Source organism: Pygocentrus nattereri, chromosome 19 (genome assembly GCF_015220715.1).
Source record: "Pygocentrus nattereri isolate fPygNat1 chromosome 19, fPygNat1.pri, whole genome shotgun sequence".
NCBI lineage: Eukaryota > Metazoa > Chordata > Actinopteri > Characiformes > Serrasalmidae > Pygocentrus > Pygocentrus nattereri.
In genome coordinates, this window is record NC_051229.1 from 18,016,894 (window position 1) to 18,031,197 (window position 14,304).

At 39.9% G+C, this 14,304-nt stretch overlaps 1 protein-coding gene across 2 annotated transcripts in view; it reads left to right on the forward strand.

The window, feature by feature from the left end:
* shda (Src homology 2 domain containing transforming protein D, a) overlaps positions 1-14,304 on the forward strand; it is a 30,313-nt gene that overhangs the window by 11,254 nt on the left and 4,755 nt on the right. For both annotated transcript variants that reach the window (XM_017697200.2, XM_037531220.1), the window contains 3 exons: positions 525-737; positions 7,958-8,138; positions 9,355-9,474. In XM_017697200.2, the coding sequence (XP_017552689.2) occupies positions 525-737; positions 7,958-8,138; positions 9,355-9,474 (514 nt within the window). The remainder of the gene's footprint in view (positions 1-524; positions 738-7,957; positions 8,139-9,354; positions 9,475-14,304) is intronic.

Sequence of the window (14,304 nt, forward strand, 5' to 3'; positions counted from 1 at the left end):
GTTATTTTCTGCTTTTATTCATCTCATCATTGGTATTATAGGTGATATTGCAAAATTTTTGTTAGTTAACTGCAAATCAAACATTTGCTTGTTGCCATTGTTCAGGTTAAGAAACTGTTCCGCTCAGAGACAGCGAGAGAGAGAGAGAGAGAGAGAGAGAGAGAGAGAGAGAGAGAATGTTAGAGTGAAGAAGAAAGCAAAAGAGTGAGAAGGAGGGGAGAAAGAAAGAGTGAAGAGAAAGAATGATAGAGAGAGACAAGTGCTAGTTAAACTGGTTTGCTTGTTCACACAGTGCAGCTTCTCACAGTCTCTGTGAAGAGTTTGTAGTAAGTGTAGACAGAAAAGTAAATGTCTTTGCTTTTTGGAGACATTAATAGGCTCTTAACAACGATTTAATAAAACACTTAATTACTACCTAATTATAGTGTTGTGGTTGCAAATGCACAGCATACTGTGTTATTACTGTTGCCAGTAGGATAAAAGTTCTTTATCTAAAATCTTGTGGACTTTTTGTTTCCATGCAGAGCTACAACACAGTTCAGAGCCCAGCCGCTCTGGCTCTCGAGGCAGCCCTCAGCTATATGACAGTCCATACGAGGAGCGGAGCCGCCACCGGGCTGCCGCCTCTCAAGACGATGAAAGAGGGAGCCGATTGCCCCAGGATGATGAAAGGCCAGCGGACGAGTACGACCAACCCTGGGAATGGAAGAAGGAGAACATCTCCAAAGCCTTTGCTGGTGAGCTTGGCCAGAGTCTTGGGGCTGCATTATACTTGAATATAACTTTAACTGCTCATATACTTGTAGTGAATTGTGCCAATCTATCTGGTGGTGATGTAAGACCAGTGTTGGGCAGAATTGTTTGAAAAAGTGGTAATGGTCAAATTTTGAATACGCTGTCCTAAATGTAGAAATGCATTACATTACAATACGTAACTGGTTGCCAGTTTTCTTCATGTGATTCCTCTTTTGATATGTTTCATGAAATATTCACAAAACTCACAAAAGACAAAATTCTCAGTATTATTTTTGCTCTCATCGCCTCCTTCAGTCCTTCAGTACTTCCATAACTCATAAGCCAAGTTTTACAAGCTAAGCAAACAATTCACCATAGCCCAGTGACAAAATCTTGTGAATTTGAATATAGAGTAGATAGATGTGATTTTCAGTTAATTGCATGCATGTAACTTGCCATGAAACACATGCACACATCTAGTACGACACTGATGCTAAGCTTATCACTCATGAACATGTTTACTGCAAAAGTTCAGTCAGGCTGAGATTAATAAGTGATCACAATGATTTTATCAGTTTACTCAGGCTTTAACAAGATCTTCAGTGTTTGTGAGGAAGCCATTTATTGAGTTCTTCTTTACATGCCGTGCGCTGGTTATAAAATAGTAAACAGGCATTGATGGTGTTTCTTTTAAAGTTGGTATATATTTTTAAAGTTAGTGGATAAATATTCTCCTAATATGTAAAAAATACTTGGACTGAAAAATGTAACTTGGACTGAATACAAATAGTTCATTTCTGTGTTCTGATTACATATTCCAAGTACTTTTATTCCATTACATCCCAGTGTTAGGCTAAGGGTAACCCAAATGACTGGTCATTCCTTTATGACTGCTACCTTGGTGGACTGTTTCATATGAAATAAATTACATAGCAGGAGGTGACTGAGAAACTGCTTCTTTTTCATTTAAAACATCCCTAACTCAGCCACTCAGCTAATGTCAGCCTGATATGCACTGTTTGTATGTTGTTATCTGTGCTTGTTTGTTGCTACGTCTGTGGACTGTTTCCCAAGATAAACAGTACTATAGTTACCTTAGCTGTTATCATGCTCCTTGTGTACTCATTGCTGTGTAAATTAGAAGAAGTAATAAAGGTAGGAAATCCCGTGCTAGCTGGGAGTAATACAGCCCTGACCTGCTCCCTATTGGAAATAGCTTTTAATGCTCCAGATGGACAAAAAGTAGTGGGACGAGTGATTGCATAGCCGCTGTGTGCGTACGCATTTGTTGTGGTTAAAACTAAGTATGCTGCTTAATTAGTAATTAAGTTTCTTTAACAACGCAGTTCAGTTTGGGACTTGAAGACACGGATCCAATCACACTTGGCTTAGCTGAGATTGCATTGCATCACAAATTGCCTCCTGAAGTGTTTGAGCAGTTGGATAATCTATCTCCACTGTGTCTTGGTGAACAGGCCAAGTGTAAAGGAAACCATCAGATAGCAGTCAGGTCAGCCGAAGATGCATGAAGTAGCCAAGTGTAAATGGGCTCTTGTCATGCTAATAAATTGAGTAGACTCAGAGTCAGCAGAGTGAGTTTTTTGCTTTGCTAAAATATTGTCCAAGCCTGGCAATGTAAGTAAACTGAATCAGCAGGTGACTGCAATGCATCCTGTATGGCTAAAGGTATGTGGACACTAATCTTAATTACTGAGTTTACGTGTTTCAGCCACATCCCTTGCTAACAGAATACCACCCACTACTACCTTATACATGGCTGCTTGGAGAGGCAAATGCCCCACAAACCCATATAGTGGTCCTGTGTTCACATACTTTTAGGCATATAGTGCATTGTACATTGCCTGCAGCCCTTACTAATATGTTTTGTTTAGCCTGGACATTGGAGCTGAACTGTGGTGAAACCATGTCTCTTCAAATTGAGCAATTAGGGCCCATACTTGGCTGTAGGGGGAATGGTCTGGCTGTGCTGCAGTTTTGTGCTCGCTTTTAGATGGTATCTCAGATTATAGGCGGGATGGAGTGTCTCTGGTGGGAAATGTGGGAGACGAGATGAACTGTTGGGGGGAGGGTAGTGGAATGGAGAGAGAGAAGTGACGGGAAGGATAGCTCAATATGAAAAGATAAATAAGAAAGAAACCCATGCAGAGATGAAGAGGAGACGAAAGTGTGAACAGTACAGAGGAAACAGCAGGAAGGAAGGTAGTGGTAAGCCATGGACAGTGGGAGAGGTAGAGTTATGAGTCTTGAATTTGGTAACCATACCAAAGCAGCCTTTTTATATTTGTTGCATTTTTATCTGTATAAGTGTACATTTTAATGGCCTTGTAAAGAGCATTCATTGTCTATTTTCACCTTCCTTGTGAAGCACTCATTTTTCACATATGTGCAGAGGTTCTATTATAAAATGACTTCATAGTGGGAAATGAAGTAGTAAAATGACTTAGGGGTGGGCAGAATAATGGTAGTCATCATTATCGTGATAATTATGTCTCAGTATGCTTTTCTGAGTATATTGTTGATATTGTCAGTACTTACAGAACGGCTGCCTGTTTTATTAAATAGTATGTCAATAGTTGTATTCATAGTTTTGATATTTGTTTAAATACGGCACTCTTTGTTCCAACTTATTGAACTAAATATTGCAATACATTACGAGGCTTATGAAAACATTTTGAAGTATTGTGGTGATAAATTTTTGTCTTATCGCCTACCTCTGAAATGACTTCAGCTCTATTGGGATGGGATTATTGTACTTGAGGAGGTAGGGTAGTGTAGTTTTCATTTGTGTTGGACAGAAAAGATTCTGGCGTCATTTACCTTCTATCAAACAAGGAGAAGTAACCTAAGGTTATATTCAGTGCTGTGAGAATCACCACGGTGTTAAAAGGTCTTTAAAAAAAAAAAGATTTCTAAAGTTGATATATCTTATAAGAATATAAAGTAGTGCTTCACACTTGTAGCTGCCATTGTAGTTGCCCCTTAATGAGCTTGTTGGATCTCACTCACTCAATTTTACTATCCTTCTCATCCTAACAGTGTTCTCTCAGGTTGCGTATGGAGTTGGAAGTTTTACAAGGTCTGATGAGTTGTTCTAAACCATCCATTTTTCATTTTGCAATTCAAAGTGTTTAATATCTGGGCGGAGATCTCTGTTATGGAGATTAAATACAGCAAATAGCAGTGGTCAAAACATTTTTTTTCAATATGAGAACATCTGCCTGGAAAACACAGAAATATGTATCCAGACGGGTCTAAATTGATCAGAGCACCCCTGAATTTGGTGTAAAACAGTAGATAGTCTGGCCTGTAACCGACATGGCCGATCTGGATGTCAATAAAATCTCAGAGGATCAACTGTAAAAGAGGAAATTATCCCTCTACCACATATAACTATGGCTCAACTTCTCAATCTGATGGCTTACAAAATTTAATAGATCCATCAACTCCATGTCCTGCTGAAGAAATGCATAGAAAAGCTAAAGGGGGAGCTGTAGTAAAGCTGTGGAATACATATTCTCTGTCCTATACATCTCTTAGCTCAGTGGTCTGTCTGAACATGCACATGCACCACCCGTTGCAAAATGCCTAATGAGACTAAAGCACGCAGCTTCAGCACCAGCCCTGACATGACTTTTAACACACACCCCCTGCTGAATACACACAGAAACTTGTTAGTGCTAGAACTTGTTCACCTAAGATAGTTGTCTTAAAGAGCTCACATCGTACGTTTCTTGTGGTATTGTTTTTTGTTTTGTTTAATGCCTTGATGACTACTTATTTGTTTATGATGTTTATGTGGGTTTATTCACTAAAAAAGACATTAATTATTAAATTACCCATTTTTGTCATGTACAATTAAACAGACTGCTTTTAATTATTGTGCCTTTAACGCTGGCCTATGTAAAGTTATTATAACCTGTGAAAGTCTGTTGTAACTGATTGGCCGCTCTGTACTCAAAAAGCAGTCTGGGCTGAAACACGCCTTATATCATCAGCGTGAATGGGCAGAACTAAACTGCTGGAGGCTGAGTAGATGGATGTATGTAAATGCAGTAGTTTTTGTGAAATCACAAAAACGGTTCAAAATGAGCAATTTTTGAGCCAAGTTCCCATATATACTACACTGCCATACACTACTATACTACTACTACACTGCTTGTTTGCTTTCACATGCATATGGACTTGAGTGACATCCAATTCTTAATCTATAGGATTTAATACGATGTTGACCCACCCTTTGCAGCTATAACAGCTTCTACTCTTCTCGGACGGCTTTCCATAAGGTTTAGGAGTGTGTGTATAGGAATTTTTGACCATTCTTCCAGAAGGGCATTTGTGAGGTCAGACAGTGATGTTGGACGAGAAGGCCTGGCTCTCAGTCTCCGGTCTAATTCATCTCAGAGGTCTTTTATCGGGTTGAGGTCGGCCAGTCAAGTTCCTCCACATCAAATTCACTCATCCACGTCTTTATGGACCTTGATTTGTGCACTGGTGCGCAGTCATGTTGGAACAAGAAGGGGCCGTCCCCAAACTGTTCCCACAAAGTTGGGAGCATGAAGTTGTCCAAAATCTCTTGGTCTGCTGGAGCATTAAGAGCTCCTTTCACTGGAACTAAGGGGCCAAGCCCAACTCCTGAAAAACAACCTCATACCATAATCCCCCCTCCACCAAACTTTATGCTTGGCACGATGCAGTCAGACAAGTACTGTTTTCCTGGCAACTGCCAAACTCATACTCGTCCTTCAGATTGCCAGACAGAGAAGTGTGATTCGTCACTTCAGAGAACACCTCTCCACTGCTTTAGAGTCCAGTGGCCGCGCTTTACACCACTGCATTCGATGCTTTGCATTGCGCTTGGTGATTTTAGGCTTTGATGCAGCTGCTCAGCCGTGGAAACCCATTCCATGAAGCTCTCTACACGCTGTTCTTCAGCTAATCTGAAGGCTACGTGATCTTTGGAGGTCTATAGTGATTGACTCTGTGGAAAGTCAGCATCTGCTGACCCCGCTGTGTCATTTTACTTGGCCTACAGCTTTGTGGCTGAGTTGCTGTCGTTCCCAATTGCTTCCATGTTGTTATAATACTACTGACAGTTGACTGTGGAAAAGTAGTGAGGAAATTTCACAACTGGACTTGTTGCACAGGTGGTGTCCTGTCACAATACCACGCTGGAATTCACTGAGCTCCTGAGAGTGACCCATTCTTTCAAAAATGTTTGTAGAAACAGTCTGCATGCCTAGGTGCTTGGTTTCATACACCTGTGACCATGGAAGTGATTGGAACACCTGAATTCAAGGATTTGGATGTGTGAGAGAAAACTTTTGGCAATATAGTGTATTTCCATTTAGTTGACTGTGAAGTGAATTATACATTGTTTATACAAAACATTTAAACCCTTTTAATACATCCTACTCTTATTTCTAAAACGTGTGGACAGTTCTGTTTCCTGTATTACAGTAAAACTTCACAGAATAATGTACTTACTGCGAACAAGATGATGCAAAATGCAACGCTAACCAGGCTGCACATGAACCTTGTTGGCCATTCCATTTAAAAAGCAACAAAGTGCTCACTGATTTGTCATTTCCATACCAGGAAACCTTGCTCATAATTTAATGAGAACTGCTAATCAGGGGCCATCAGACACTAGGTCATCTGCTGCCATGCATGCTTTCTCTTTGTCTAAATGAGCAGCCGTGGTGTGCCTGTCAGATAGGGAGTGCTAAAATATTCTGACAGTCCTGCAAGGTGGTGAGTCACGTAGAGAGCTGGAAGGGAACTGTCCAAGGATGGCTTACAGCAGGGATGCTTGGTTGTGTCTAAGTTACTGCACCATTCTTTCTTTTTAGAGTTCATATAAGATGACTCACTGAGAATTTGGTTGTAAGCATTGTTCACAATTGGTCATTTTGTAAAAAGGAGAGCTGTGTGGGTTTGCATTACAAAAAATAAATTCTAACTAGTTTAGTGTAGAATACATCACAAGTACATGCCAGGCGTCCATGTCACCTCGCCTCAGAGTACAAACTGCACCCTGTTCTGCACAGCCATGGAAGCTAAAAGAGCAAAGATGCATGAGAATTCACATGATAAAGTGCTCTGTGCACAATTTGTGAAAAGACTGCTTGTGGTTAGTTCTGGCAATTGATGCAGAGGGGAACAGCATTGTGGGCCCTCCCAGGCAGTCTAGAATAGGGGTGAAGTTAATTCTGGCCAGTGAACTTTTACACTGTGGACTGAAAGCCACATTCCATGGAGTGGAAGTGATCACAGTTTCAGCTGTCTTGTTGCCTTGCAACATGTCTTCTGAGATCTGTACAGGGTCCAGGAGGGTAGATGGCACCAGTCAAGCAGGGTTCTGCCGAGCCACTTCCAGGGTAGTTCTCGAGCCTCTGTCTCCAAATGTGCCTCAGTCCTTTGCTCCAAGTCTGTAGCTCAGCTATGACCAAACTCAACTCTGTCACCTGGTGTGTTGCTCTCATTTCTGCTTACCATGCCAAATAATGGCATGATAAATAAAAGGAACTAACTAAAACAAAGAAAAACTATGATGGTGATAAGTGATTCATTGCACCTTTAGGGACTCTTAAAGGCTGTATTTGATCGAAAGGATTGCAATAATGGCTTCTGTAGCACCATACGGCATGTGAGCAGCTGAGCTTCAGTCTAACTGTTAATATTGAACTGCAGTAACAACATAATTAAGAGCTTGCATATGTGACCGTTTCTAAGGGTGATTTTGAGAACAGGTGAAACAATATGACAGTTTGTGAGGGAAGGAGAGATTGTATAGGAGAATAAGAGAATGCATGCACTAGAGAGAGAAGTGGGGGATGGGGTGGTCCAGGGGGAGTTTGAGAGAGAAAAGGCAGATAGGATTTAGCTGATAACCTGCTGTCAGTCTGTGTAGAGAACTGCCCTACCCCCATCCCTCCATTGATCCAGTCAACCGGATGAAGAAGAGTAACAAAGATGACCGAGGCTGTGCAATCATCCCATTAAAAATAATGCAGTTCACAAGCTATATTGGTCACAATTGTAGTAATTGCAGTGAAGTGTAGAACTGACACAATTTCACTTTGGTATTAGGTAGAGTTATGCTTTAATGGTTTGTTCAGCTTGAACAACTTTAGATGTTACATGGATTTTTCCATTTCAAGTCTGCACAGCTCTGCTTTATCATTGTTGTCTGTGTTTTTAGTTCAGTTTGATGGTGGTGACTGGGACCGGTCCACATTACCGCATGTGGAACAGCAAAGGAGAGCCGGAGCCTCTAGAACCAGCCCTCCATCCAGCAAAGCCACCAGCCTACGCAAACCAGGAGACCCCCATACCATTCTTGGGGAGAGAGTGAATCCTACCCTACCACTGGATCAACAAGTGTATGTATTAATAAGGCGGTAAAGCCATGAGACCATGTATTACAGTGACTTTTCCACAATTAAGGTACATGGTAAACACAACAGATGTGATGTGTTTAGCTATTAATGGTTGGTTAGTGTAGTGGGTAACACCTCTGCCTTCTACGCTGTAGACTGGGGTTCAATCCCCACCTGGGTAAAACACCCTACATTACACAAATAAGAGTCCTTGGGCAAGACTCCTAACACCACCTTCGCCTACCTGTGTAAAATGATCAAACTGTAAGTCGCTCTGGATAAGAGCGTCAGCCAAATGACATAAATGTAAATGTAATAATCATAATAAACAATTCTTAAGCCAAGCAGTGTAGTTTAACACTTGGTTGTGGTTGAAAAGCAGTAACAGTCAGAGATTATTCCACGAACGGTGCAGAAGCTTTTAAAAACTCAGCACATTAATGCAGAATTCGGTTTGGATTCATATGTGCTTATATTAATGCATCAAGCCACAATAGGCTATGTGTTGGTGACTTCATCACAATGCTTTGCATTGTGTCTAATACAATTTTACCAGTGATAAAATCACTGTATTGTGCAGCCTCTTGTGGGTTATTGCTTTTATAAAATTTACATATGGTAAAAAATACTGGATTTTAGTGTCTTGACGCAGTAATACAGAATTCAGTTGCGAGGCAGGTTTAAGTGTGTATATATTGAGTGTTTTAGAATGGCTTTGAACACAACTCATCAGTTTTAAAAACCAGAATGATCCACTTTATAAAAAGAATTTTACTGTGGCTTAGAATTTGATTCATTCTGATTTTAAACCCATAAATATCTGTTTTATAAAACTCATTGTCCTGTGTTTGTCAAAATATTTTGGACTAGATGCTACGAAAGCCTGTTTGTACAAGTAGCTCAATTAAATATAGACATTTTATATAGTGTTTATCATTTTTCACATCATGCATCACAGTCAAGCACAAGCACAACAGCTAGCAGTGAGCTGACAGCATCTTGGCAATGTCATGACATATTGATGCCTTTGAAGTGAGTTTCAAACGTGCTTTGGTTTCAGGTACTTTCATCAAAAGCTCTCTTCTAAGGCAAAGACTCGTGAGACAGCATGGGAAGCAAGGCACCGAGATATCTGCCTTCACTTTCAGACACATCCACCATTTGTCAAACCCTATCCTCTCATATGGTTACTAACATAGGCAATATTTGTGTCTTTTAGGTGGTATCATGGTGCACTGACACGTTCTGAAGCAGAGACTTTGCTGACGCTGTGCAAAGAGTGCAGTTACCTGGTGAGGAATAGTCAGACTAGCAGAAACGACTACTCGCTCTCCCTCAGGTACTACAGTCTGACACCTCAGTTACAACAGTCACCATCTCACATTCTCGCACATACTGCAATAACGCACTGATCTGAAAGTGGGCTTCAGTTGCATCGATTTTGAACTAATAATATTGTTTGTAACCAATTGTAATTATATTTCAAAAATTTAATTCCAAAAAAAATTTTTTTATTCCACTACTCTGTATTCACATTTGTGTAGTGTTGAACCGTGAAAAAGTTTGAGATTTCTTTTTCTTCTTTTTTTTTTTTAATAAAAGGTGTATGTTGTACATAAACATTGTTAAGGTCCATTTACTTTGTGGAGTCTAAGCTTCAGAAATAGCCTGATTTAAATTTAGTGTTTCTGTGATGGCATGACAACCAACACATTTACGTATATGTACATATTTATTCTAGAGCGGTTTAGTTCTGCCCATTTAGACTGACATCATAAGTTTTTTTTAGCCCTTTTGTGTGTTTAGTGTCATTGAATAAGGCACAATTCAGACAGCCAATCTGAAAAGAAGTCATTTATGTATATCGCTGCTGTCAGATCAAATCTCCAAAGTCGTAACTTTACAGGAGAAGGAAAAAACATACTTTACTTTTAATGTAAGTCAATCCAACCAGACTTTTTGCAGAGTCATTTTGGGTCATTTCTTTTGGTCCATTCATTATGAAATTTACATACAACGTAAAGGACAATAGTCATCTTCTCACTGCGGTTGGAAGAAAGCCTTGCATTTCCATTTTTATTGGAGATTATTGTCGTGTGTGTGTGTGTGTGTGTGTGTGTGTGTGTATATATATATATATATATATATATATATATATATATATATATATATATATACATACATACACACACACACACACACACACACACACACACACACTAGTCTTAAAGGGACAGTAACAAAACAGCCTGTTTAATTTTAAGAGTTTAAGAGAGATTGGAAAATTGAATTATGAATTATAAATATTGGAAAATGAATTATGACTATTTTTGGTACAAAACACAAACTTCAAAAGTCAAATGCAAGAAAAATGGATGATGTGTATAAAACCTATACTGGAAAAAGATAAAACTGAAAAGGTGGCCATAACATCTTCTGTTTTATTTTTTTCCAGCATGTTTAAAATTAGCAAATAAACAGTAATTGTTTATTAAGATGTGCAGAAGTGTGTTCTTTTTTAGAAGATGTGTAAACATTTTTTCACATAGAAAATCTACAAAATGTGTTATTTGAACAGGGGTGCCCAAACTTTTCCATCCAGCTGTACACCCTGATACTGGAGCTAAGCCCTCACACTCTCTCATGGTTAAATAACACTCGCACTCAGCACGTAAGAGTAATACAGTCTTGCAGGTGCTACAGTTACAGACTCATATTGCCACTCTGTCAGCAAATGCAATAATATGTTCTCTTACACTTTATTGAGAAGCTCAGTAACATACTCTTTCTGAAGTATTACAGTTATATTTCTCTCACACGCTCTCTCGCTCGCTCACTCTCTCTGAACTATTGATTCACTCACACATTTATTGAGCCCCTGACCCCTGCTGATAATGCTTGTTAATCATGGTATCCCAGCTAAATCTCTAGTTAAGCCTGCTCAGACAGTCACGGAACAGTGAGACTCAAGCGTCTGGAGCCTTTTCAGAATGGCTTTGTTCTTTATTGTGTGCTGTGTCAGTGGGTGGTTGGCATATCTTGGCAAGTCTTTTACGAAGTGTCAAGATGTGGTTATATTTAATGATATGAGTCCATACAGCTGTGCTATAGGACTGCTATGATATCTAGATGTTGTTGTGTTTTTTTTTTTTTTTTTTTTTGTCAATACCATTATATTGGATCGATATTAAATGAATAAGATCATGGTTAGATATGACCAGTCCACTTTTGATACTGTTTCTTAGTCGGGATTGTTATGTACATTACTGTAGTCAGAGGGGACACTTTATTTTTTCTTCCTCTTAAGGACAAGTTATTTCTTCATCAGGAGATGTTTTTGAGTAGTTTAGATTTAAGATCCTGCACTTGTGTAAGGAAGAGGAAAGTCAAAGGAAATTAATTTGGGGGGGGGGTTCCAGAACTAAAGTTCAAAAAATGTATTAAAAGCAGTAGAGAAAATGGGATTCCTAACAATTGTGCGAGCAGACCCCCAAAACTGACCCCATTAGATAAACACTACTTAAAGTTTTCATCTTTGAGAGAGAGGAGAAAATAAAGATCTGAAAAAAATCCACAGGTTTTTCTGTCCATCCTTCCGCTGTGACAAACAGCTTAATGCTTTAAGTCTGAAAGAATGTGCAGTTGTGAAGAATGTAGCTGTATGTTACCTAAAATATAACAACCAAAGAAGCCGTTGGTGTTCTCAGAACAATGGACTGGCCACCCCAGAGTCCAGACCTGACCATTGTGTTTGAGATTATTCAGGTCATGATAAGCAGTAAATATGTATTCTGCTTTTCCTGGCACTGAAAACATGACTAACCTTTTGTCTGGAAATGAAATTATTAAAGGATGGTCTGACTTTTATACAGTACTGTACTACTTAACAGGGCACTTGTTTTGGTTTGATATTCTGTAAAGGCCAAGATCTGAGTTCAGATATTGTAATTGGTATCAGGAAGAATAAAGAAGTTTGTTTATCCATTTTTTTTCTATAGTCCAATGTTTCCTTGTGAGGGTAATTTTCCAGTTTACCACTGTAGGCATTATACATAATTCAGAAGCTGTAAATTTTGGTTTGGTGCCGCAAAGAGCATAAAAATGTGAAGGTATATTCATCATCATAGTTAGGTGTGGTTTATTCTGTGGTTTATTGAGTAGCCAGTGAAGAAATTTCCAGTGTTTTCACCTGTCGTTATGTCTGATGAATTGTCAAGAATTGCACCGCTTTGGCTATATACACTATATTTGCAAACATATTTGCTCATCTGCCTTCAAACGCACATAAAATTGAGTGACATCCCATTCTTAATCCATAGGGTTTAATATGGTGCCGGCCCACCCTCTGCAGCTATAACAGCTTCTACCTTTCTGGTAAAGCTTTCCACAAGGGTTAGAGGTGTATTTTATGGGAATTTTTGGCCATTCTTGCAGAAACACATTTGTGTGGTCAGACACTGATGTTAGATGAGAAGGCCTGGCTTGCAGTCTCCGCTATAATTCATTCCAAAGGTGTTCTATCGGGTTGAGGTCAGGACTCTGTGCAGGCCAGTCAATTTCTTCCACACCAAACTCGCTAATCCTTGTCTTTATGGACCTTGCTTTGTGTACTGGTGCGCAGTCATGTTGAAACAGGAAAGGGCCATCCCCAAACTGTTCCCACAAAGTTGGGAGCATGAAATTTTCCAAAATCTCTTGGTCTGCTGAAGCATTAAGAGTCCCTTTCACTGGAACTAAGGGGCTGAGCCCAGCTCCTGAAAAACAACCCCACACCATAATCCCCCCTCCACCAAACGTTACACTTGGCACAATGCAGTCAGACATTTACCGTTCTCCTGGCAACCTCCAAGCCCAGAGTCATCCATTGGATTGCCAGATGGAGAAGCGTGATTTGTCACTCCAGAGAGCACGTCTCCACTACGCTGTCCAGTGGTACCACTTTACACCACTACATTCCACGCTTTGCATTGCGCTTGGTAATGTAAGGTTTGGATGCAGCTGCTCGGCCATGAAAACTCATTCCATGAAGCTCTCTACACTGTTCTTAAGATAATCTGAAGGCCACATTTTAGGCTGTCATTTTACATGGCCTACCACTTCTTGACTGAGTTGCTGTCGTTCCCAATCACTTCCACTTTGTTATAATACCACTAGCAGTTGACTGTGGAATATTTAGTAGTGAGGAAATTTCACGACTGGACTTGTTGTACACATGGCATCCAATCAACGGTACCATGCTGGAATTTACTGAGCTCCCGAGGGCGACCTACTCCTTCACAAATGTTTGTAGAAGCAATCTGCATGCCTAGGTGCTTGGTTTTTTACACCTGTGGCCATGAAAGTGTTTGGAACACCTGAATTCAATGATTTGGATGGGTGAGTGAATACTTTTGGCAATATAGCGAGATAGTAGAGATATGGCTCACTGGCTGAACAGTATTTCAATCTGTAGTTCAGTGGTTTATGGTTTAGATCACACAATATTGATTCTATTTCTTTAAAAAAATTTTACTAATGCAGTTAGGAAGATGTTTACAGACGGCAAAAAGTTATATCATCCACTCTGTTACTTATTAGTTGTTCAAACATTAGCAAATTCGGATTGATTGCCTGTGCTTTAGTTTTTTGTGAACACCACAGCAGGCATTGTCCGTAGTGTCTCAGCTTGCCCTGTGCTTAGCTGGAAGCAGTGGTTTTATTTATTGCTTCATGAATTTCATGATGCTAAGTTGTATAATCCGACCACAGTGATAATAACCATGGATTAGTGATTATTTTGCTCATGCCTTATTTATTTGTGGGATCAGATTTATCAGATCTGTGATCTCACTGCTGTGAAAGGATCCAAAAAAGGATCTGCCGCACCCCCCCCCCCCCGACGGATTCTTTCATCTATTTGACCTTCCTCTCTCCTTTTCCTCTCCCATGTTCTGCGTTTTCTTTCTCTCTCTCTCTCTCTCTCTCTCTCTCTCTCTCTCTCTCTCTCTCTCTCTCTCTCTCTCTCTCTCTCTCTCTCTCTCTCTCTCTCTCTCTCTTTATGCTGCTAGCAGTGCATGAAAAGACTAATCCTGTACAGCTGTGTCTGTTTGCACAAAGACTGACTGGCTCAGCAGAGACAGCATCCAGGGACGAGGGACAATATCGCTGCGATTCAGTTCATCATTTTCTT